Source organism: Culex pipiens, chromosome 2 (genome assembly GCF_016801865.2).
Source record: "Culex pipiens pallens isolate TS chromosome 2, TS_CPP_V2, whole genome shotgun sequence".
NCBI lineage: Eukaryota > Metazoa > Arthropoda > Insecta > Diptera > Culicidae > Culex > Culex pipiens.
In genome coordinates this window covers 30,702,383-30,728,568 of record NC_068938.1, presented here as the reverse complement: position 1 = coordinate 30,728,568, position 26,186 = coordinate 30,702,383, and the positions used below count along the sequence as shown (strand labels likewise).

At 37.2% G+C, this 26,186-nt stretch overlaps 1 protein-coding gene across 16 annotated transcripts in view; it reads left to right on the top strand.

The window, feature by feature from the left end:
• Positions 1–26,186, top strand: part of LOC120425291 (phosphatidylinositol 4-phosphate 5-kinase type-1 gamma) — a 99,258-nt gene that overhangs the window by 29,640 nt on the left and 43,432 nt on the right. Inside the window, exon 1 of one of the 16 annotated variants that reach the window (XM_039589748.2) lies at positions 7,790–7,916. The exons of the other annotated variants lie outside the window; for them this stretch is intronic. Coding sequence (XP_039445682.1) covers positions 7,872–7,916 — 45 coding nt within the window. The 5' untranslated portion in view covers positions 7,790–7,871. Of the gene's footprint in view, positions 1–7,789; positions 7,917–26,186 lie in introns of those variants that run through there. 16 annotated transcript variants of the gene reach the window in all.

Sequence of the window (26,186 nt, the reverse complement as noted above, 5' to 3'; positions counted from 1 at the left end):
ACTTTACATAAACTTTGATAAACTGCGCCGTTTTCTAGAAATGACCACACAACTTTGATTTTTGCAAAAGAAAAAACGTTTTTTTTTAAATAGTGTCCATAAGTAAAAATTTCTGATATCCTTCGAAATAATAACAATAATAAATATTAGGCCCTTATCAATTGTTAATCTAGAATTCAAAACTTGTGAATTTTTTTTCGTCGAGATCAAAAAAATTCACAGATATTTAAATTTTTAACATTGGAAATTGTACCATTCGTTGCTGACATAATTTCATTAGAAATGGGGGGCTGTTTAAAACAGACTTAGGAAACTAAAATTATCCTGCTACTTTTACTTTTTTTCCGGCAATATCTCAGCAACCAGAGGTCCAGTCTTCAATGTTCCTTGGGCAATTTTAAAGGTTTTTTTATTTTTCGAAAAAATAATTTTGTCCATTTTTGAAAATAAAAGCTTATTTTTAAAATCGAAAAACATTTTTTTGTTCAAGCTGTACATATCCCGATCCGCTCAAAGAGCCGGTTCACTAAAAAGAGCGAACGAACCATAGCTCACAAAAAAAGAGCTGCGGTTCTTTTTGAAACTCCGGTCTTTTGAAAAAACCGTTCTAAGGCGGAATGATTTTTTAAACTTGTGTTTAAGTTTCTAAAAATTATTCATTTAATTTCCAACAAATCGTAGAATTAAATTCGTTTTTAGGAGTTAAAAATGTATTTTCAAATATTTCAACGCTAATAAATTTGTCAAAATTTGTCAAAGTTGTCCCACGGTGTACTATTTCGGTGATTTTAAATTTAAGGAAAGGTTAAAGAGGGGATATAACGTGAAATTTTGAGAGCAGAATCGATATATTTCGCTGGGGTTCTATTGCAACTTTCTCATAAATAATCACCGCCTAAACGTTTTGAAACCCATATTTTCTTTTTTCCTTTTCTAGTTCTTTTTAAATATTTTTTGCTTTCCTTGTGATCATGAAATTATTCTAAAAGTAAAGCTGAATGCTCTTTCAAACAAAATAAACAACTTTTAAAGCACAACTGACCGTAAAGATACATTAAAGTTCTACCCGAATACCAATTTGAGCATTTAGAAATGATTTACTTGGAAATTTTTTACCAAAAAACTATAAAATGAGCCTATGAGATTTGAAAAAAAAAATCTCTAGCCCGATTATAAAACTTTGGAATTTATAGACATTATCAATTAAATCAGAATATAGAAAAGAGTTTGCAGAATATTTTCTCAAAATAAAATATCAGTATTTGTTTTATTTTAGCAGAAATGAACGCAATTTCGTAAACAAAATCTCCAAAATCCTAGATTTATGTTTGAGTTCTCTCCCCATCCTATTATTTGAACGTTAAGGTTTGGGTAGAAATCTTGACAAAGTGCGTCAAGGTCCATGGTTTTCAGGCGAATCTTCTCTTTTTTGTTTTTATAGCTTATAAAGTCCAATAGAAAAAAACCCATAAAAATCACCCCATTCATAAAAAATAGCTTTTTCCTTTTTTTTTAAAAAAAAAGAGTAAAAGAGCCGTTCAAAAGAGTGGATCATTTCAATGAGCGGCTCCTTAAAAAGAGCGGTTTTGCCCACCTCTAGTTTGAATAGACTGAAAAAGTCGTATGAATACTTTAAATGCAGTTTTAACGGTTTCTGGCTAAAAGAGCTTATTTTTCTGATTTCTGACGCCAACTTTCCGCTTGGCTTTGCTTGGAAGCAGTGATTTTAGCAGATTGCATACTGGATTTCGTCATGTTCGTCATGTTGAAGTCCAAGTTGATGGGGGATTTGGACCACGGGAATTGTTGATGACCACTTTTTTAAGAGGATAAGGGAAAATCTCCACGGTATCCTCAAGAAACTTTCGCTTGGAATTGGATGGTTTTTTTGTGAAGGTGAATGGTCTAAGGAGCCACCCTAGGCGGCAATCGCCCCGTCTCTAAACGGGCTTCGATCTTAAAAAAAATCCCAAAAATCCATTTTTCAATAAATCTTTGATCTTGAAGTGAGTAGAGTGTAGTAGAGAGAAGAACTCAGTTGAATAAAAATTAAAGGTTGAAAGTTTGACTTGATTTATGTGACTTTGCCAATGTCTAATTTTTTTTCTGGGTCAACTTTGGCTGTGTTTTTCACTAACATTTCAGTATATTTTTATTAAGAATAAGTATGCAGTAATTTAACTAACGATAGTATATAGTAGAAAATGTGAAAAACGAAAAAAAAGTGACTGTAAAAATATGAAAAAAAAACAACTGGAAATCCAAAAGGTTATAATGGGAGGCGGTAGAATTAGCCAAATACTATCAGGAACAAACTTAAAATAACCAAAATAATTGCAAAATGAAATACTTAAATCTGAAACATTTAAAGTAGAAAACATGAGAAGTTTAGTTTTTCGTAGAGCAAAAAAAAATCTCAAAATGACCTAAAATTCTTGCAAAAAAATTAGGGTATTCGAGGCTTAATTGATTTGACCAAAATTCCCATATATTTGTTGTCGCAATTACAGGCTGTGGCAAAAAAAAAAACATATCTGATTGGAACAACGTTTTGTATGACGGGTTTCAAAATTTCACGGTGTTTTGTCCAATATCTCAGGATTGAAATTGAGTTTTAGGGATTTGTGATGGTCAAAAGGTGAGGCATTGAAAGGTACACATAGTGTCCTTTACTTACTTTAGCCCAAATGCACGTTTGACAAGACAGCACTATCACGACGTAGTGATATGCAATTCGCGAGTGTTTTCAAAGACGAATCATGACTTAACGGTGTCATTTTGATTGACACATTCATTTAAAATTATTCACACCCTAATTAGCTTGTCATCAACGGGTGAAATCACCCCGGCGAAATAAAGATTATGATTGCATAACTCACACCATACGTTATTATTCATAATTCAAACAATAAGTCGCGAAACTACGCTCAGCACGTACAGCAAATCCTTCATCAGCATTTGATCATCCTCCTCCTCCTCTCGGGAGTCCACACGCAAAAATAGCCATAAGAAGAATACACCCCAGCTGAATTTAATCAAAATAAGTTTATGGAAATCCGCAAGCAAACAGTGACGACGACGACGACCAAGACCGCCCAAACGCCGGATTCTGTTATCTTGGTGTGTTTGTGTGCCTACACAAACACACATACTCACACATTCATCATCCGATTTAGCATCCGACACCACCAGCGTCAGCATATGGTCCTGCAGATATACACGCAAATGTTATCCATCAACTATTCTTTTTTCGTTTGGTGTGTACAGGCTCTTGGAAGAGGCACCCTGAGCTGATACTTGACATAGAATGTCACAACTACATGTGTATGTGTGCGGCGATGTACGTGTGCAGCACGAGAGTCGTGACATTACGGAACTCAACAAGCTGGAACGGCAAGAAGTGCTCTTCACGACATTGCGCGGAAGACATCAACGACACTTTGCACGGATCACGAACTCCAAAACACCTCCCCGGCGCGTAGAACAAACAAACAATTAAAGTGTCACTGAGCTTGGCGCTAAAACGGTGATGCAGTTTAATAAGAGTGTTTATCACAAAACGATTCCAGGGGGGAAGGTCACCACTCCGTCCGGGGTCGAATCCATCAGCAAGATTTGACCCCAGCGAAAAAGTTCCCAGAAAAGCTCAAACTTTTATGACCGACTCGTCGCGTCTCCGCGAAAGCAATTTAAGAATCGTTTAAGGGACACACACACAGGACTATGCAAACACATGTCTCAGGGAACGGAGGTTCGGTTTTAGGTTGCCGCGCCGTTCCCAAATTGGTGTCGTTTGCCACTAATTTTAATAAGTGGTCCTCCCTGCTCCTTCTACCAAACTCTCCGAGTGACTGATGAAGCGATTTATTTCTCCCCGAGTGATCCACTTAAGGCATGTTATGTAGTCGCTGGGAGTACCATAGAAAGGGAAAGAGAAGAACCAACTGTTGTCGTGGCCAATATCATATAACTCTGGGACCATGTCATTCGTGTTCGAAATGGCACACAGTTTCAGCTCAATAAATGTCCGGTTAGTATCGATTTGGACTCGAGTTGATGGATTCCATAACTCTGGACGTGACCTAGGACAAGGACTTCGATACGATTTCTGGTGGATTGAAGTATCAATGCCGTATTGATGAGAAACTCATTACATGGATTGGCATTCAGTTTAGCTTAATTAAAACTTGATTTCATTCCCAGATTGATCTGTATTGAGTTCAAGATATTGAGCAATTTATGAGTTTCTAAAAAGCATTGAATCATCAACAGGCCATGTGTCTGCGCGACATTCTAATACCTCAACCACTTGAGAACTTCGTGACAAAAAGTTGTCTCATTCGCGTCGCGCGGTCTAATTAAAACCGATGGTTAGTCGTGATGCTGGCCGTGCTAAGTGATTCCGAGATTCCAAGTCCGCAAGTGTCCAGCAAATCTCAAACAATCACTCTACCGCGGCGCGACCTAGACTTCAAGTGGTTCATTTGCGAAATAGATTTCTGGTCGTCGTCGCGCTATTTCTAGCCTCTAGCACGATAAACGAATGATAAACCGTGACTTCCGGCGGTTATGTCATCCACCAACAGACTGCCAGGAGGAGGACCATTTGTATTCGTTATCTGGTTGTCATTTTTCAAGCATCGGATTCGAAATTAGCATACCCGTCAATTGCGCGAAAGAAGCTTCTTGAAGTTTGCTCCGGGGTTGGGGTCTCCCCCACCCGTTCAATGAGAGCTTAGTATCAGGTCCAATTTGAACGCGAGTTTGCGGCGAGATAACCGAGGCACGCTATTCTTATCTTTATTGACGACATTGGCGCTGATAAGGGAGCAGACGTTTTTTTGTTTGCTGTTGGTTGCGTTAGCTGCAGGTCACACTAGGAAAGGGAGAGTAATGGGATACTGGGCAGGTGTGCTTTTTTGGTATGGTGTCAATTACTTGTGAAATTTGGAAAATCTTTAAAATGATTATCTCATTCGGGTAGGATTCTAATCATGATAAAATGTGAGAATCTCTGTCTAATTCATATCTCAATTTTTATGGGACTTTTTACATACATAATAAAATATAACTTTGAAATTTGAGAATCAAGATTAACTTTTTGAAAGGGCAAGAAACACTTATTTTGGAAATTTTAAAATGTTAATTCATTGAACAAAGCAGAAAAATTCACAAAACTTTATTTTTTTTTTACATTGAAAATCAAACCAATAGTTTCCAAGATATTGCGAGTTGGATAAATTAGAACTAATCAGATGACACTGAAAACTTATTTATCACCGAATTTAGACTTAAAGACAAAGTTAAAAATCAAGAGATTTTTTTTTTTTTTTTTTAAATGTCCTATAAGTTATTGTGTTTCATATGTTTATGTGACCTGCATTTTTTTATTTCACAATCCTAAACTCTAGCGCAAAAGATGCCTTTTTTGATCCACAAAATTGGGAATGCAAATTTTATTAATAAAAAGTCAAATAAAAAAAAAGTCGGGGTTTTTTCGAGTACCATTTTTTTGTGGCAAGTCCCTATCATAACCTACAACTTTACCGAAGACACCAAATCGATCAGAAAATCCCTTCTCAAGATTCAGATTTTGGGACATTGTTATCGTTATTTCGATAATTCTATCGGCGATAATCTAATCGCCGATAATGGACGACAACTCATTTTTAAATCATTCTAAAATCAACATAGTCCAGACTCGATTATCGGAAGGCCTCCGAAAAATTTCACTTCGTATAATCGAATCACGAAAAAAAGCTTTTTTTCGCTCTCTTATTTTTGATGGTCCCATAAACTACTCTAAAATGATTTAGAATTTTTAAATCCAAGATGGCGGCCAAAATGGCGGTGATAACATATTGAAAAAATGCATTTTTCAATTTAAAAGGCAATCAAATATTCAAATTTGACTAAATTGGGGTCGCAGAACTCGAATTTGATATTTTAAGTAAGAAAATAAAAAAAATATGAAAAACATTTTTTTTTTGGTCATGATTCGATTATCCGAAGTCCCATACAAAACATCGGATAATCGAGTCATGTTAAATGTAGTAAGTTTCTATGTATAAATACTTAAAATTGTTCACAAAATACCGTATTTTTCGAAAGCACTCAAATTTTCATAATTTATGGGTATCAAAGGAAGCGGAATTTTGTGTACTTTTAAGTTTTATTAGATTTTTTTTTGAAAAAAAAATATCGAAATTTTCACAAAATACCGTTTTTTAATATTTAAAAAATATAAAGCATACAAAATTTCAATGTTTGTATGAAGCATGCAAAATTTTGCCTCGTTTGATACTCATATTTTGAAAATTTTAGCATGTTTGAAAAAAATCGGTATTTTGTGAAAATTTTAGTATTTCCCAATAAAATAATTTAGTGAAGTGAAAAACCATTAATAATTCAAATTTGCTTTTATTCATATTTCAAATATAAAAAAATTTAGTATTTTCGAAAAATACGGTATTTTGTGATTTTTTTTGAGTATTTTTTCTCTGAAAATCAGGCTGTTGCAAACATTTTGCAAAGTTTATGTTCCCCTTCTAAATCGGCAAGAAAAATCTGGAGGCATTTTTTTCTTGAAACTTAATTTTTTGGAAAAAGAAGTCAAACCAACTGAAAACAATTCAAAATGCATTTTCCTGCATTTAAAATCATATTTAGCATATTTGAGCTCGATTAAAAATATTATAAATTTTAATGGAATTCCAATGTACAGTACCGCAAAAAGTTTTTATTTTTCGCGAAAAAATTGAAAAACAACTGGATTGGTGTAAAATGCATTTTTAAAACACTTTTTCAATTGAAATGTTCAAAACATGGCTTGTAATTTAATTTTTTATTTTTTTTTAAACTTTAGATTTAGAATTAAGTCCCTTCTAAATTTTATTATTTTATTCTATATCTTGCTAGCTTCCTTCAACCCTAGTCCCTGTAATGTTGAATCAGAGAAAGTTGACTGTATGTACTGAATATTAATTTCACTAGATTTTTTTTTTACTATTACTCGGTTATTGAAAAAAAAAAATCATTTGAAAAATTTAAAATTAATATAAGGTAAAAGATTTAGCTTAGTGGATAAAATACTCGATTGTCCGAAGTCCTCGGAAAATTTTCACTACGGATAATCATTTGGTAATTTTTAAGGCAATCAACTACACAAATTTAACTAAAATGGGGTCGCAGAGTTCCAATTTGATGTTAAAAACAAGAATTAAAAAAAAACAAAAAAAAATTGTTCGTGCTTAGATTATTTGTAGTTCTAATTCTTCGGATAATCGAACTTCGAATAATCAAAATTTCGGACAATCGCGTGTATACTGTATTGTTATCCACATTTTGCAAAAAAAACATCTCTGGAACAGGTATGATTTTTTGAAAAAAAAATGTGATTTTGGCAAAAATTGTCGAAATGCGACATTTTTTAGACCACCTAATTTCGGAAAGGACCAACCACCATAAACGCCAAACAAAAATAAAATGAGTTTAATTAATTATTTTGGTCAAGAAATTCCCATGCCAAATTTGAGCAAAATCGGAGCACTTTTAATTTGGATCCTGTTGGTTTGACGTGGAATCGCTGAATATATTTGTATTGTATTTTTAGTCGACACCATGTTATTGGGCCATTCATCGCCGCTGATAGCGGCAATCAAGTGCCATCACGCAGAAGGTATCCCAGTTATTTGGTCTAGTTCTGTTCGGTAAAGTGGTCACTGACTTACGTTACTCCTTACAACAATAAAAAAAAACCGCGCACTTGTGCGACTGCCTGCAGTCATCAGCTGTGATTTTTTATCGGCGTTACCCTTCAATATCTACACGAAAACCGTGACGTCAGCGTCACGTCAGGGGACTGATTCACGATGCTGAAGGACGTGCTGCCGGATCTGGTGATGGAACTGTTCGAAGTAAGCAAGTGTTTTAAAATTCCGATCACCTGCCAGAGTTATAATGATGATGACGGGGTGGTCCTTTTCTTGTGGCATTCCGGTTCAAATTGGTACGGGGAACCTTGTGAATGCGCGAGGAGCGACCGCAGGAATGCATGTCGCGAGTTCAAAGTTTGTCCTCTGTAATGTGCACTGGCCAAGGGAATGTGCATCAACGACGTTGTTGTTGTCAGCAAGGTGGATGTGTGGGGAAGGGTGTGTGTGTTTGTGCTGAGCATGTGTTGACTTAGACGCAATCTGTGTGCGGTAAGGCAGTGTTGGAAAAACAGTTTGAAACGTTTTGATATTCTGGATTGTTTTGAAAATGTAATTAAAGTGACCATTAAAATAAACATGAATGTAATTATTTATCCTCCGATTCAAATAAGTGGAATTGAACTAAGTTTATCGTGAAAAATGTCATCAAAATTTAAACAGAAATTCTATTAAAAACATCTATTTCTACTTCCTTCGACCTACATTCTACCTACCTTGGCATGGTTCAAGCCGTGGAGTGACTTCAAGGTCTTCCACTCACGACGACGACGACGACGATGCCCCAGCTACTGCTGGTCGTGTCCCCTCTTCAACGCCTCCCCCACCCCCTTGGGGTTGCACCGACTGACTTTGGTTTGCGGTGATGTTTACTTTGCGCGCTAGTAGATCAGAGGGTGGTGGAGTTTGCAGTTGGGAGAGGCAAAAACATGTGACTCAAAATCGAGTTGCGGCCGCGAGAAAGGTGTTGTTTCAGCAAGCACCGGTGCTGGTTCAGACTAGACCAGACTGCTGCTGCTCGTAACGCATCATCAGCTGAGCAGAAAGAAACGGCACGGCACTTGTGCTAGTGTATGTACTAACTTTGTAGATAGAGCGAGGCGTGACTTGATGAAATTAAGATTGATGCGGTGAGAAAGTGTCGTGATTTGAGCCGGTCCCCGCCGCCGGCAGCAACGAAGGTCGTTCCGCTTCGTTCAAGGAGACCGGTGAAGTGAAATCAATTTATTCTTGTTATTGGAGAAGCAAAAATCGAATTACTACTACCGTTTGCTACCATTAGAGACACTTGCAAGCGAACGCGTGGTTATTGCTAAATCATGCTCGAACCAAACCCACCATTCTACAGCTTCCATTTGCAGTCGGAATATGCAACAATCGAATAAAACTATTTTCCCGGGAAGCTCGCTTCTCCAACTCGACATCAATTACCAAGCCACAACCAAGCCGCCGCCATCACCCAATAAAACGTTTGCTCGCTCTCGGTCGTGCTAAACAAATCAATCTCGTTCAATCGTTCGAACGCTCGGTTTCCCTATACTGCCAAGAATTTATTTGCATTTACCAGATTGAAATTTTATTTGTCCTCCCCGTACAGCGCCGCCAGCACCGCATAGTTCTGTGGGTGATGGTGGAGCGACCCTTAAACGTCCAAAAATTTTATTTAAGGGGTTACATACATGTAGAAAATTCCAAAATTTCATATTACAAAAAATTCACTAAATTCACTAAAAAGATGATTTTCAATCACTCCTGAAAGTTTCATGAAGATATTTCACTATTAAACTGAGTAAGAGACGATTTAAGTTCACAACTTTGCCATGCGCAAAGCGAACTGTCAAACTTTGTGAACGTTTTTCTCTAAACACCGAGTTCATTTACGGGTGCCACGATATCTCGAGATGGGATGGACCAAATTGGCTGAAATTTGAGGTGAAGACTCCCAAGACATATCCCGTGTGCATGACGAAGCCCGATTTTGAAATTATGATTTTTTTTTAAATACAAAAATCAAAAACAGACGATTTTTTATATGAAAAACATAAAAAATATTTTTATCTTTTTTTAAAATTAAGTTTTTGAAAATCGACCTTCGTCATGCACACAGGACCAGTTTAACGAGTCTTCACCAAAATTTTTAGCCGATTTGGTCGAAGCAGTTTTGAGATATCGTGGCACCCGTTTTTTGAAACTGCTAGCTTAAAATTGCTATATCTCGGCAATGGCACATCCAAATGTATATTTATTTTGTTAATAGATGAAAATGTACATTTTAATGCCCTGCAAAACGATTTAAAAAAAAGGTTTAATTGTGTGCTCATACCAACTTCTGACATGTTTGACGATTTTGCCCCGTAAAGAGCAGTTCTCTACGAAATCGGTATTTTTTCTTTAATTTTTATTTTGTAATTTTTAATCCGGCTGAAACTTTTTTGGTGCCTTCGGTATGCCCAAAAAAAGCCATTTTGCATCATTAGTGTGTCCATATCCATATTCCATACAAATTTGGCAGCTGGCCATACAAAAATGATTTATAAAAAGTCGAAAATCTGTATCCTTGGAAGAAATTTTTTGATCGATTTGGTGTCTTCGGCAAAGTTATAGGTGTGGATAAGGACTACAGTGAAAAAATATGATACACGATAAAAAAAATTGGTGATTATAAAATTCCTAACGCGTTCAAAGATTTTTTTGCACAACCTGGAAATTAGCTGAAAAGTTGGCGTTTAGTGTCCCCTAAAACATCAAAAAACAAAAAAAAATAGTGTTTTTTTCAAAACATGTTTGAGTACAAAAAAGTTAAATAAAAAATCACCAAAAAATTTTTTACCGTGTATCATTTTTTTTCAGTGTAGTCCATATTGTAACAGTTCTTTTGGGGGGGATGCGATTAGCGACTGGTGAGGTGATGGAACGGAACCAAAACTTGATTTTTTTGGCCAACAACCACAACTGTTTCCGCCAACCGATGACCCGGAACGACCGTCCCTTTGGAAACCCTCTCGCTTAAGCGCCAGTGTAGCTGAAGGCTACACTGCGAAAGGGCGTGTTACTTGGAGAACCCGGCTTAGCTTCTCAGGGCAGGTCAAGTGAGAACCACTTATTAAAAGCGCATCAAAAAAACGAAGATAGATATCGAACAAGGAACTCAAAAACCACAAGTCTGTCGAAAGTGCGTTTCGTAAAAGAATCAAGCCTAGAATTAAACTTAACGGTGCACATCAACCAGAGCTTTTGCACCCAGATTTTTGTTACAGACATTTTAGTATCTTCAAAACTACGGGTACTATCGAAATATTTTTTTATTCATCCCCTAAAGTACTGTCCACAAAGTAATTTAAAACAAAGTTTGATTAAATTTACATTCCCGTTATTGCAGGATTGGGTCCGTAAGTTTGACCATTTTGGAATAAGAAGACAACAACTTCCTTCGTTGCTGTGCACCCTTAACATCCACTTGTTTATTCTCTAGGGGGGCAGGGTTTACAGTTTGGGGTCACGTGCACGTGTAAGGGGAGAGATTTTTAACTCTAGTCTGACCTGCTACAGCCTAAGGCTGTTTTTTTTGTTGTTGCTGCACTCTCAGTCGCCGGCGCGGTCCACTGGCTCGAGGATTTAGCGCGTCCTCTACGGACTCGCACGCCTGTCCGATTCTCGATCGGAAGTTGGCCAGCTGGGCTGGCGTGAACGACTGGGTCCTCTGGCTCACGTGCGTTGGCGGGCACGCTACGGACACGTTGCTCTGCTGCTGCGGCTGCTGACTCGCGGTATCGCTACTGTTGCTCGGCGGATGAACGCCGCTGCCTACTACGCTGCCGGCCGGTTCTCGCGATCACGTGTGCTGATCTGCTACTGCTACGTCTGGGCGGGCTCTCGGGCCGCCTGGTACAAACGCTGCTACTGGGCAGGACTCCCACGCTGGTGGGACTTCGCTGGGACACGTGGCACTCGATCTTGGCACTTCCAGGCGCCGGTGAGGTCCACTCGCTCAGAGATTTGACGCGTCTCCTACGGACAACTCACCTGCCGATCGTTGTCGGATTGTTCGCCAGCGATGCTGGTTGGAAACGGCTGGGTCCAATGGCTCACGTGCGTTGGCGGGCACGCTACGGACTCGTGCTTCGAGCTAAAGCTGCTGGCCACGTGTCTCTGGTCAATCGCCGGTTCGAACGGATGTAGACGAAAGTCGATGGTGGTCCAGTGGCTCAAGGTTGATGGCGGCAACCTCTACGGACGACACCACGTGGCCGCGTGGGCGGCTCAGCGGGCCAGCTATGCTGGAGCCTCGTCGACGATCGCGTCCTGTGGCTCGGAGGGGATGGTGTGGCCTCCTACGGACTCTCGGCGGACCCTGGCGGATAGGCACGGTTCGTTCGCTGTGCGGGCTTGCTTGGGCTGCTCCGGTGTGAAGCACGCGGTGGCGTGGTGCTTACCTCACAGTGCTGCACCGCGTTGTGAAACGTTCGCGGGTGCTGGTGGGGTGTATAACCTACCAAAAGAACCTTCGCCTGAAGGTTCTACGGGCGAAACGGGGCAACTTAAATCACTGGCCTAATTTAATGTATTTAATTACCTTTGGTTCTGGTTTGTAACAACACGCCCGCGGGGGGGGGAGCGGAAAAACGCTAGTCTAGCGACTTGGGCCTAATTTCACAAAATTGGTAAAGTGATCTAAATTAATGAAAAGAACTACCATAACTCGGGAGTGAACTCAAGTCCAAATACACTTCGTTTTGCACACGCGGACCTAAATTCAACTGCTTGGCTAATTGGCAGACTTGTAAATTTTCGCAACTACTACACTTCCCTAAATGCTGGTGATCTTCACTAGCGCACGATCTCGGAGCAAATGGCAGAGAGCCCTTGACGACACTAGGTCGAGACCTTGACCGCGAAAAATGGCTCACTCGTGGCCGGCTCTGATTGGTCAAAGCCGAGTCCTACTCGCAAGGTGCCCTGGTTGCTAAGCACTTAGCGGAAAATTGTGAGAGTTTCGGCCAGGTCAATATATCACACGATCATCGTCTACGGGAGATGTAGAGTTGACCTATTTTTTTAAATTTTTAGTTCCGAAACTCACCACCTCACCCAGTTGGCGCTCGCTCATTTAGGGGAAATTGATGATCGCCCATGATCGTTCTTAGTATGGTTACAATATCCATAACTACAACTTTGCCGAAGACAACAAATCGATCAAAAAATTCCTTCAAAAGATACAGATTTTTTTAATTTTCATACATCATTTTTGTATGGCCAGCTGCCAAATTTGTATGGAAAATTATATGGACACTAATGATGCAAAACGGCTTCTTTGGGCATACCAAATGCACCACAAAAGTTTCAGCCGTATTAAAAAATACAAAAAATAAAATTCTAAAAAAAGCCCGATTTCGTAGAGAATTGCTCTCTTACACACAGCGTTGCCAGATTATGTCATAGAAGTCTTTAGTTTCCTAAATAAAAGTCTGAATTTGATCTGTTTCATGTCGAATTTGGAACCATAGAAGTTCCTTTTTGATTTTTTAATAGGGTTTTAATCATTCTAATTTAATGACTAAATTGTTGAAAATTTTAAATATTTGCTTAATCTAATCTAATCTTATCAAACCCTAGCGCAGCCAATCTTTTGAAGGGATCCTGGAGAGTGCCTTAGGTTAGATGACGCCTAGCCTCTTCTTGTCATTTATTAACATTTGTAGTTTACCATTGCAATAGAATGCATTGAAACAAAACAAAACGTTAAACCGGCCAGGCCTACTGCGTAAAGTTTACCGCAGAGATGATTCGTTGAATTGGATTGAGTTTGAGCACGGGGTGTGTGTTCAAACCACAATACAGTTCTGAATCTACAGGGGAGGAAGAAGCGTGGGGACACACCACCATACGCTCCGAGTTTTGGTTTTAGGTTATTATTCGTTGGGAGCACCATGCTAAGAAGTTTTGGTGCTCCGGGACCCTCAAGGATGGGACATTGTATTTCCACAAATGCCCAGGACATTACATGCCGTGGTTATAGCGCCACAACTCGCTCAGCACTCTGAAAATTTTAAATATTTGCTTAAGTCTGAAAGATATTTATGATTTTTGAGATCGAAAAATCTGTAAAATACAGATTTGTCTGTATATCTATCATGGTTACTTACAGAGCTTGTTGTATGATTGGACAATTAACTGCACTCAATTTTGTATGTACGATTTGTTGAATTTGTTAAAGCTTTTCTCCTTCGTGACATTTTTTTAACACAGAATTTGTAGCATGAAGTTTCATGTTAAAAGCTCTGAAAAGTATTAGGACATCGAATTAGTTTTAAAACGACATGTTTTTTTCCTGGACAATCACCTGCTACTCTTGCGCGATTCTTTTACCCAAACGACCCCGTCTGCGTTACTCAACTTTTATTACCCTTTTTCACACAAATCCACCACTTCTCGTGTGTTTAAGTGTCACGTGTGTGATGTGTTTTTCTGATTCTCGTATACCATCTCCGAGATCTGCCAAGAAAAGAAGATGACGAAGCGCGCCACGACGAGGACAAAGTGCCGCGCGAAGCAATTGCCACCTTTGCCGGGAGATGGGTCCTTCTGACGGAGATTCCTGGAAGCACTGACTGGCTGCCAAATCAGCACGATCCCTGCCCGCACGTGTGAGATTCCTCGAATTCAAAGGGAAAAAGGAAATTAGATTACTTATTTATTGGGCGCGTTCCATCACGGGAAGGGAGCGAGAGAGGAGTTGTAACTTTTGGCAGGTCGTAACTTTGCGGAACTCTTCAGGAGGGGTCAAGCTGGCAACACTTTTGTGGGAACAGAACGGGGTTGCTGGAATTTCGCTCGTTTTTTTCTCCTGTCGAGGAGTGGGAGGAACATTCTTGCGATAACGACAGCTCGATGACGATAACGACGACACATGTGTACCTCTGTATGTGTGCGTATGTTTTGCAAGAACGTGTACGTGTGACTACGCGATGATAACAAAAGAACAAACATCGCAGCGTTCCCATCAGAGCATCGGGGAAGGAATTTCCCCGCTGTTATGAGCAAAGTTTTGTTTTTATGCCCGCAAATAGTTAGTCATTCATTGGCACGTCGAGCGAGTGACGTTATTTATTATTTCACTGATTGAATGTTTGACGCCTCGTCGCCGCCGCCGGGAATGCGTTATCTTGATTGAATCATTCAGCAATCAGAAAAGCGCGCAGGTTATATAAACAGAGCAAACTTCAAAGTGTAGAACAATTTCAGCACAAATTAAAATGACATTGACTTCAAAGGGAACTCCCCCTTCCCTCCCCCAAACATCAATCAATTAAAATTGGATAAGCTCTGTTTGCAAACAAGGTTGGCGATAACTATGTTTGTGTGAGTGTGTAAGTGTTACAAATTTACGGATTACACAACTCGTTACGTAGCCGCTACACGATGTGGGAGTGTGTGAGGTTTGAAAAACATCAATTTTGGTTGCGCCCAGCAAAGTGGTTGATTGATTGTGGGTAATTAATTTTGGCAAACAAGTCAAGCTTTTGTCAACATTGTAATTTTCCGCGATTGAATTATTGGGGGAAATTTGCTGGGTTATTTTTAAAACCGATTGTTCAGAATTCTGGCGAAAAGCTGTTTTCTCTGATTTTGGACGTTGTTTCTAATTTTTTGATTTCTGAAATTTTACTTAAGTGAAAAATGGCTTATGTACCTAAAAAATGGCTCAATCGAAGCTGGTAAAACCATTTTATTCAAAATTGAGCAATTCTCCAAAAAATCGGCAGATTTCATGACATTTTATTTTTGTATTATTTGATTTGAATAAAACTTTCCTGGAGGCTTCCCTCTGACGGTAGAACCCATTTTGCATAATTGGTTTGCCCATACAAGTCTCCATACAATTTTGGCAGCTACCCATAAATTTTTTTTATGTAAATATTCGAAAATCTGTATCTTGGAAAGGAATTTTCTGATCGATTCGGTATCTTCGGCATTATTCTAGGTAAGGACAATTTAAAAAAGAAAAACTGAAAATACCCATTTTTTTATATTTCTTTCTCAAAATCCGAATTTGAGATTTGACATTTATAATATTTTTTAAGGGTCCAAAAAATGCAACTGTCGAAAAAAAATGCATTTTGCAATATTTGAGATCTCAAAAACTGTAATAAGCTCTAAAGTGCCCCATTTTATTGAAAATTCAACAATAAATTTAAAAAAATGTAACTGAAATAGAGAGTGGTCTATAATTTTCGATTTTTTAGGTACCGTCATCAGGGGTGACATTGGGTCTGGCATTTTCTATATGATTTTGTTGGGTTCGGCAAAATTGTAGGTAATAAAAAGGACTGCTGAGAAAAAAAGGGTACACGAACACACGATACACGGTACACATTTTTAAAGATTTTTGGAAAATAGGAAAAAAATAATATGATCATAAAATTTTGTTATGATCATCTTTAGTTTGAAAAATCAAATTTGCAGTCGAGATGCCTTTCTACTTTTTTGTGATAAAATGCACGTTTTCCATGTTGGAAGCATGCTAAAATCCTTGGATTTTTTCCCATTAAAAAATCTGGAGTTTTTTTTTAAAAAGGTCCAATAAACCAAATTTTCAGTTTTTGCTTTTAGGGTGTTTTTTAATACCCCTGACTCAAGGCGGTTTCAAAAACACCAAAAATCAAAAACTGAAAATTTGGTTTTAAAAAAACTTCAGAAATATTCTTGAATGGTATGACGCCCCTGAAAAAATATTTTCGAGAAGGTGTGATAATTTCATTCAATTTTCTTTTTCATGCATTGTTGATCCGAAGACTGATTTTTATTTGATTTTTGTTTTCTAAGTGTAACCAAACCAGCCCTTATTTTCACACATATCGCGGAAACATGTTACTATATTTTAAAAGTTGAGTTTTCGAATAAAAAAAAATTGGGACTAAATATTTGTAAAATGTACGCATCATGTGAAAACAATTTTAGAAATGTTCAATTCAAATCTTTATAAAATTCAATCCGATTTTATGTTTATTTTCAGATAAAAAAAAGATTAAAAATGCGAAAAAATAGTCAATCAACAATGCATAGAAAAAACGAATTTGTAAAATAGTTTTCTAAAAAAGATTTTTTTGCAATTCCGTCGTGAAACTACTTACTTTTCCTGTCATTCTTGAACGACGAAATAGCCTACTTTTCTGTACCAAAAATAACAGAATCGAATAGCAACACTTTTCAAAATAAATGCTGAAAAGTTCTACTTTTCAGCACTGAAATGGGTGCTGAAAAGTTGAACTTTTCAGCACTTGTTTCGAAAAGTAACACTTTTCAACATTTTTTGATTTAAACGATTTATTGACAAAATACATGAAAATTCGACTTAAAATTTCACTCAATGGGTGTTTTTCGAAATTGCAAAAAATGTTGTATGGAACTCGTTGCAAAACTTGATTTTTTCAGAACTCGTCGTATTTATTCAACTCGGTGAACCTCGTTGGATAAATGTTCGACTCGTGCTAAAAAAATCCTCTTTTTGCAACTTGTTGCATAAACTACTATTTTTAGAAAAAATCGCATGCATACTAGGATCCTTTTTTCATGTTTTTCAACATTTTTGATTAGGTAATTTTAAGCATTTTTAAAGCGTTGAGTATTTAGCCACTTAATCCTGATTACGAGAACTATTGTAGCGTGTTACCCATTTTTACTGTTATTAAGCATTTCCAGATCTATAACACAGTCCCTATTGAGAGGGAAAGTGCTGTTCCATCCAGATGCTGTAAACTCCTTTCCTTGTGCCTTGTGCGCTATGTATCGCTAGAACCGCGGTGACAATTTTTTCGTGTCATTTTTCAAGCTCTTCCCAGCAGCTAGTATTTGCCGCGCGGGGTCTTGTAAAGACAATTGTCTTTTTGCGGCGCTACTCTTGCGGTGTTCCCTTTGCTCTGATCTGGACAATGCGACTGGACTGCAGTGCAATACCGATCGGCTGGGCATTATTTACATGCGAAGACACGAGGAAAGTATTTTGGGAAAGAGGCGCAAAGGAATATCCCAAGATCGATCACATGCTCGAAGAGCACGTGAAGCAACCGTTTTATACTCATGCGGTTGCTGCTACCTCTGAACTTAAACCTAAGGCTGCCACCCTGAGAAGAACCCATGACATTCCACTTATGAGGCGAAACCCGTAACCATTCGGCCACAGAAGGTTGGCAATTTTAAGCATAAAATAATATTTTATTCAAAAAAATATAAAATAACATTAGGCCAACCACAAACTCTCCCCAATCGACGGTATTGCAATGCAAACCTGACCCGTCGTAGTGATTGCGATGTCGCCACAACAATTCCACCTGATTGCACCGGGGGGTCTGAGTCACACGCTCACTAGCACAAGGTGTTGAAGCTCAACCAGCACATTAATTTACCAGCGAATTCCTACGGACCTCAACTACTCAGAGTTCAGCTCAGCGGAGATGCTCGGTGTTCGACTCATTGTACACTGGATCACAATTTGAAAATGTCTTTTTCTTAAAAAAAAAAAGGCTGGAGTCCGTGCCGGACAGTGCTGTTCATCAACCCAGCAACCTCATCAACACCGGCGTCATCAGACGCCCCACCAAACAGAGATGTAGCAAGGAGTGTCGCAGTCGTCATCGTCTGCGACTTCGGATGATACATACCTACTACCTTCAGCGGATGATGAGACCTAGAAAAGCACTTCTGCTCAAGCGTGGATCATCCATCGTTACGAAAGGCAGCATCAACCGCGGCCGTGTGTGTTGATTTTTCAATTAAGTTTTTATTCACCGCGCGCGCGTGATCTCTGATGCTTGCCATTAGAGCACTTTTTCAATTAAATTGAAACAAATCGTCGTCGTCGTCGTCGTTCTCTCTAGTAGTGGCCGTTGCAATCTGGTCGGTGGAAAGCATTTGAGATTTAGCTTTTTCCCACTGAGGTAGTAGCTCTTTAGCTTGAGACTTGATACGGTAACGAGTTGAAATGAGTGGAGTTTGATGGAGATCGCACGCAAGATACAGCCCGCGAGACGAGAGATACTTGGCAGAGTTGGAGGGTTTATCTTGCGGTGGGAACTGCAAGCCGCAATGTGTAGGGTTTTTGAAACAAACATAAACGTGTTAACAAATGACTATTACTTAAGGTTTAGTGGTGGCGAAAAGTGGGCCATGGAGTTGCGAACAACGGAGACACACCGCCGCCGAGGACAACTCCATAAAAGGTTTCAGTTGCAAAATGAGAGACATTTGCATAACTTCTACAGACATCTTCGAAGATGTGTGTTGGGCGTTGATCAATTTCTAGACCACTCCAGTTTACAGTGTTTGATCAAAATCTGTCAATCAAAAATTGGCACTGGCAAATTTCTGTAGTCTGACGTCGTTGAACTGGTGGAAACTGTTCGATCTTCGTCATTCGAGTTGAATAACACTTGGCCGACGGTCAAGCAGATCTCAGGCCATCTTTCCCGCTCAATTTACTGGCCAGCAGTCGGGAACATCTAGAAGTAAACAAATTTGCGTTTTAGTATAGTCAAGATATGATTTTTTGGTTGCACCTTAACCTTTAGTTCAAAAGACATTATCTTATGCTAGACTTATCCTATCAAGCTGATTTTCTTACAGCTGATCCATACGAATTTTGGCTACAAGTTGTCAGTTCGGATTTCCGTCAAAAGAAACCGTTTTCGAAAAATCTCAAATTTACTGAAAAAAAGCAAATGTCTCCCTTAGCCCTTAACATAAAAATCGTGTCTGAATATTCGAATCTTCACTGTATTCCAACTCCAGCTGATCATCATCATCATCACCATCACTTCTGAGGACTTGGTCTCGGTGGTGTCTGACCGAAGATGGGCAATTGGGCGTTGTGGAGCTGCTACGTTACAAATTATTTAATTGGAATTACGACTTGTTGATGCGCGCAGCTCGCCGGAGTCAGCTGTCTGATGGGACACCTCGCGCCGAAGCGATTTGTGTGATGTATGCGGAATGGCTTGTTGATAGTAAACATCGTTAGCCAATCTGGTCTGGTTTGCGCTTCTACACACAAACGATTGGGGATGGGAATGGCTTGGGGCGTTGAATCTGGGCACGGAGCTACGGAGTGGATTGGGTGCAGTTTGCACGCCCTTTCCCAAAGTGGCCTCGATGCAATGTGGGACGGTTTGATTTAGGGGGTTGGCCGTTACGCGATAAGTTTTGGAGGCTTTATTGAAGTTTTTTTTTGAAATTGAATGTGAGTGTTCTTTGGTCTCCTAAGTGTGAAGGTATTGACACTGCATCACGGGATTTGAACCGTGAACCTCTGGATTGTGAGTCAAGACCACGAAAAAAAAACTTGGCAATCTCATAACAAGAATTTCACAAAGATTTCAAAAATGCCAACATGACATCTTTTTCAGTCGGAATTGCTGGTGTGACCGTCGTATTGTCCTTCGTCCGCCAGCTTAACCACAGCTGGTGAGGTTAGTGAGTTCCCGTACCGTATCATGCCACACGTCCCATTAAGCACTTGGTCAGCACTTTTCGAATAATAATGTTTAGCCAACATAAAAGGAGAGACAAAAGAGAAGTCCGTAATAATAATTGACGACATCGACACTATGTTCATCGCGGCAAGTCCGAGTGTTGCAAGCCAAGTTTCTCGTACCTTGAGCTAGATGGTAGCTGGTGCTGTTCTCTTCTTAGCCCCTACCCAGCTGATGGCGTCAACTTTCCCATATTTATCTTGACGCTATGAAGTCATACCGCGAACGGTTTCAACCTCCCCGTTCTTGGTCTTGGCCGTCGCCAAATTGCCACCGGATTGTAAAACGTGCGGAACACAGCTGTATTGTTGTACACTGTACTGGACAATGTATACTACAGAGAGACCCGCAGCAATCACGTACACATGATTATAACCCCCCGAGACTACCCCCGTTTCAATACGCGCGAACGCGCTTGGTTGAGCAAATATGAACTCAGTCGACCGCAACTGCCCGAACTATATGCGGACGCTCCTCTTGGACAACACCGACTGAAGAAAGCACAAATCCCGTGATTTAGCGCCCAAAACAAGCGATGACTCTTGATGCTGCTGCTGCGAAGAATACGCGGTTGAAATAAGGTTGAACCCTGCAGTTGACCGTGGGGCACGTGCCCGGGGTGTCGACGAGCCGAGAAGATGTGCTCCACTTGAGAGGTCCTGGTAGAGATACACGGAAAAACATTATTCTGGAAATCGTGATTTTCGTACCACGTAAACATGAATATCGCGATTTTGACGTAACGATTTTCAAAAAACATATATTCAGCGTTAATAAAAAATAACAATTTTTTGAGTTATAAACCTAAGTAAAAATACAAAAATACAAAAAATACAAAAATACAAAAATACAAAAATACAAAAATACAAAAATACAAAAATACAAAAATACAAAAATACAAAAATAAAAAAATACAAAAATACAAAAATACAAAAATACAAAAATACAAAAATACAAAAATACAAAAATACAAAAATACAAAAATACAAAAATACAAAAATACAAAAATACAAAAATACAAAAATACAAAAATACAAAAATACAAAAATACAAAAATACAAAAATACAAAAATACAAAAATACAAAAATACAAAAATACAAAAATACAAAAATACAAAAATACAAAAATACAAAAATACAAAAATACAAAAATACAAAATACAAAAATACAAAAATACAAAAATACAAAAATACAAAAATACAAAAATACAAAAATACAAAAATACAAAAATACAAAAATACAAAAATACAAAAATACAAAAATACAAAAATACAAAAATACAAAAATACAAAAAATACAAAAATACAAAATACAAAAATACAAAAATACAAAAATACAAAAATACAAAAATACAAAAATACAAAAATACAAAAATACAAAATACAAAAATACAAAAATACAAAAATACAAAAATACAAAAATACAAAAATACAAAAATACAAAAATACAAAAATACAAAAATACAAAAATACAAAAATACAAAAATACAAAAATACAAAAATACAAAAATACAAAAATACAAAAATACAAAAATACAAAAATACAAAAATACAAAAATACAAAAATACAAAAATACAAAAATACAAAAATACAAAAATACAAAAATACAAAAATACAAAAATACAAAAATACAAAAATACAAAAATACAAAAATACAAAAATACAAAAATACAAAAATACAAAAAATACAAAAATACAAAAATACAAAAATACAAAAATACAAAAATACAAAAATACAAAAATACAAAAATACAAAAATACAAAAATACAAAAATACAAAAATACAAAAATACAAAAATACAAAAATACAAAAATACAAAAATACAAAAATACAAAAATACAAAAATACAAAAATACAAAAATACAAAAATACAAAAATACAAAAATACAAAAATACAAAAATACAAAAATACTAAAAATACAAAAATACAAAAATACAAAAATACAAAAATACAAAAATACAAAAATACAAAAATACAAAAATACAAAAATACAAAAATACAAAAATACAAAAATACAAAAATACAAAAATACAAAAATACAAAAATACAAAAATACAAATATACAAAAATACAAAACTCCAAAAATACAAAAATTCATTTTTGTAAAAAATTAATAGTTTCACAAAAATCATGAATCCAATTATTTACGAATTCATGAAAGGAAATTCATGATTTCTCGAACACTTTTTTTTCCGTGTACTTCCGGATAAAGCTTTTGATTTTGGAGAGCTTGGAGATTCCACGGTATACACGAGTGGGTTATTTACACCTTTTCACGCGAAATACAAATTCCGTAAACCTAGTGGTGCGGAAATTTGATTTCCGTGCCGAATATTTGATAGGCAAATATTTCTGGTTCTTGTTAGGATATTGTTGTCAATGTCGCCAGTCAGCTGAAAAGCTTAAAAATAGCGCTTACAAATTGGTTGAAAATTGATTGGGCAAAAATTGTAGCAAAACAAGTGACGTCATAACGGTCCAAAAAGTTTCATTTTCTCACTATTTTTGAGTTAAAAGTCAAGTAGTTGTCCTTGATGACAAGTGTAGCTTTGCTTCTACTCTATACTCAATTAACCAGAGGACACCACCCAAGACAATTATCATATTATGTCCATTAATACGTGCCATGAAAACGGTAACACCAGTATGCGTGAACCAAGGTTGGTGTCCAAGGCAGCTCCTCAGTTCTGCCAAGCCAGCCAAAATAATAGCCATTTTATTTGGAAAGCTTTCAAATCTTCACCCAGACAACGTGTCGTCAGAAAGCATTGCACAGCAGCATTTCTTCTCTGCCTGGCTTTTTTTGCAGGATATTCGCGAGCTTCTCCCTAACTCGTTCAACTTGCTGCTGGCAGAACTGATGGAGCTGGGGTGAAAGGTGTGCGGTGTAGAGAGTCCAGAAGTGGGCGACATTTAGACACGTGTCAGAACACGAACGGAGAAGCATGAGAGCACCGAGTATGAACCATTTGCAGAATCGATTTTCAACTCTCTTTTTTTCGGTGTGTCATCTTTTGAAGATGAGCAGGTCCACTCAGAATTACGACTCTTAGCATATTTTGTGAATTTTCATATTTTAAACTTGGCAATTCAAAATGTTGTTCCACTTTTCTTTTTTCCGTAGATCTGAAATTTTTAAGTGTTTCTGTGATTTTTAATTTTCAATTTGAGTTGGCACCAGGCAATGTTCATTTTTCTGAATAAAGAAATGTATACTTCAGCGTATGCTCCATCCATGGCAGTTCATGTCAGACATTGCTAAGCTGGAATTCTTTTGAAGCTGATGTGGGTGGATTTTTTCATTGCAATTTCATTTTATTTCATAGAAATCTGTATTGATAATCCTAAATGTAGAAATTGTTCTAAGAATTTTAAATTCTCTGAAATATTTAAACCCCTCCATCTTTTGCAATTTATTTAAGATTGTCGCTGCTGCTCCTCATCATCACCTTGGACAATTAAATGCCTTCAAAGAGAGAGCTGGCTGCTGTCCTTTTACACCATCGTGATGACGATGGCAGCCGCTTGAAGGCTCTCAGGACAAGCGCTTCCGCAGAGTTGAATGCCTCCAGGCAGCGTGCGATGAGTGACATTCTTTGGCGTGTGCTGCTTTTCTGAGTCACGTTTTTGAATTAAATGTCAGAATTATCAGAATTGTTCTAAAAATTTATATTTTGTTAAAATTCTATAAATTCTTTATATTTTTTTAACATCTTTAAATTCTTTAAATTCTTTAAATTCTTTAAATTCTTTAAATTCTTTAAATTCTTTAAATTCTTTAAATTCTTTAAATTCTTTAAATTATTTAAATTCTTTAAATTCTTTAAATTCTTTAAATTCTTTAAATTCTTTAAATTCTTTAAATTCTTTAAATTCTTTAAATTCTTTAAATTCTTTAAATTCTTTAAATTCTTTAAATTCTTTAAATTCTTTAAATTCTTTAAATTCTTTAAATTCTTTAAATTCTTTAAATTCTGTAAATTCTTTAAATTCTTTAAATTCTTTAAATTCTTTAAATTCTTTAAATTCTTTAAAATCTTTAAATTCTTTTAATTCTTTAAATTCTTTAAATTCTTTAAATTCTTTAAATTCTTTAAATTCTTTAAATTCTTTAAATTCTTTAAAATCTTTAAATTTTTTAATTTTTTTGAGTATTTTTTCATGTGAAATTCTGTTTGCTCTCGAATTCTACTCATCTCATCTCAGTCAAACTGTAAATTTCATCACCTCATTCCAGACAACCTGTCAACCAGAGAGTGTATATTGTTCGTCCCTCTTTGTGACAGCCATCAACTTGATGGAACAGTGAACAATCAACCATTGAAGCATTGTGTCTCGCTGATGTTATTCGCCCCTTTGATGTTTCGAATAAATTTTTAATCCGCCGAAATAGTGTCTGAATAAAACAACACTATCTGGGCTGAGTAAAAAAAGGACTCAAAAAAGCTCATCGATTGCATAAATTTGCCGAAATCACCTCTCTCGTTGATGCTTCTCGAAGCATTATCTTTTAGCTTATCCTCTATCGCAATATTGGCTTCGGAAAAGGCGTTCTTATATCCCACCCCCCGAAATCAGTTTCAATTTCTGTTATTGTTGTTTTCTTTTGTTTTGTTTTCTCCCTTCCCCGGAGGCATCAATTTTCGCCGGAGCCGGAATTTTCCCAGCAGATGTTTATCGTTTATTATTGGCTTCTGCCGGGGCTTGGGTTGATGCGGGTGGCTTTAATGTATTGGGAATGGATGATTCAGGAATCTGTGCCTTGTTTAATATTTCGTTCTTGGATACCGGGCGATTTCAGCGCCGTGAGTTGGCAGCGTAATTCAATTATTTTAACCTCGCTGTTGTAGTTAGGCGCCTAGTACACTTGGCAGTTTCTGTCACTGTGTCACAACACACGGCAGAGCCGGCCGCTAATTGCTGTTTGTTATTCCAGCACGTGTGTTGTGTCGTGCTTAGTGTATAATCCTTACAGCAGTAACACGGTGGGCTTACGTTACTTTTAAAAATGATAGAATGTTCCATTTTTGTTGCAAATTTGCAATTGTATGTTTTTTTGTTATTAGTTTTGGAAAAAGTTACAGCGATCAAATCTCGTTCGATTCTCTTGAAAATGGGAATTGAACATAGAATATGAATAGCCACAAGACTAGACAATGTTCAATGACCTCGAAATTCGGCCGCAAAGTTCTCTGACGTTCCGAATCAGGACACTCCTTGATTCGATTCCTTAGGCGAAAATAAGTCACTGTGAAAATTTTGAGCAAAATCTGTTATAGTTTCACGTTTATCGTAAAAACTGATAATTTTTTTTTTCATTCAATAACGTTTTCTTTAATTAGCTAATAACTCATCAGGGTTAGCTCGGATCGTTTTGCCGTCTTCGACAAAGTTGCTTGTCATAAAATTTTACTCAGGAATCTAACACTTGACAATGATCCGACACATTTAACGCCACCTTTTGGTGTAATTTTGAAATTTTTACTTTTCCCCATACATTTTTATGGTTTTCTCCCATACAAACTTCAACGATAAAAAGCGACCCTTATACCTTAACCGATTGGGCCCAAAATTTGCACAGTTACTTATTATTACCTAAAGAATCGAACCGTGGGGTATTTCTTAAGATTTTCCTTCATTTTCAATTTTTCTTGTCACCCTATTGTCCATACACAAAAAATAGTTTTTGTATGGAGTGTGGTCAATCTCCGAACCCGTGTCTTCGGCAAAGACTTGTAGGTATTGATGAGTACTTCAGAAAAAAATGTTACAGGAAAATCTAGAAAACATAATTTTAATTATTTTTATTTTCATGAAATTTTTTTTTTATCAACGTTGTTTTTTTAATTTTTGATTTTGTTTTAATTTGTTTTAGGAGAAAAAAAATTGTTGAAAATTGTAGACAAAAATTTTGCCGACAACTTAAACTGAAAGTTTAATATTAACT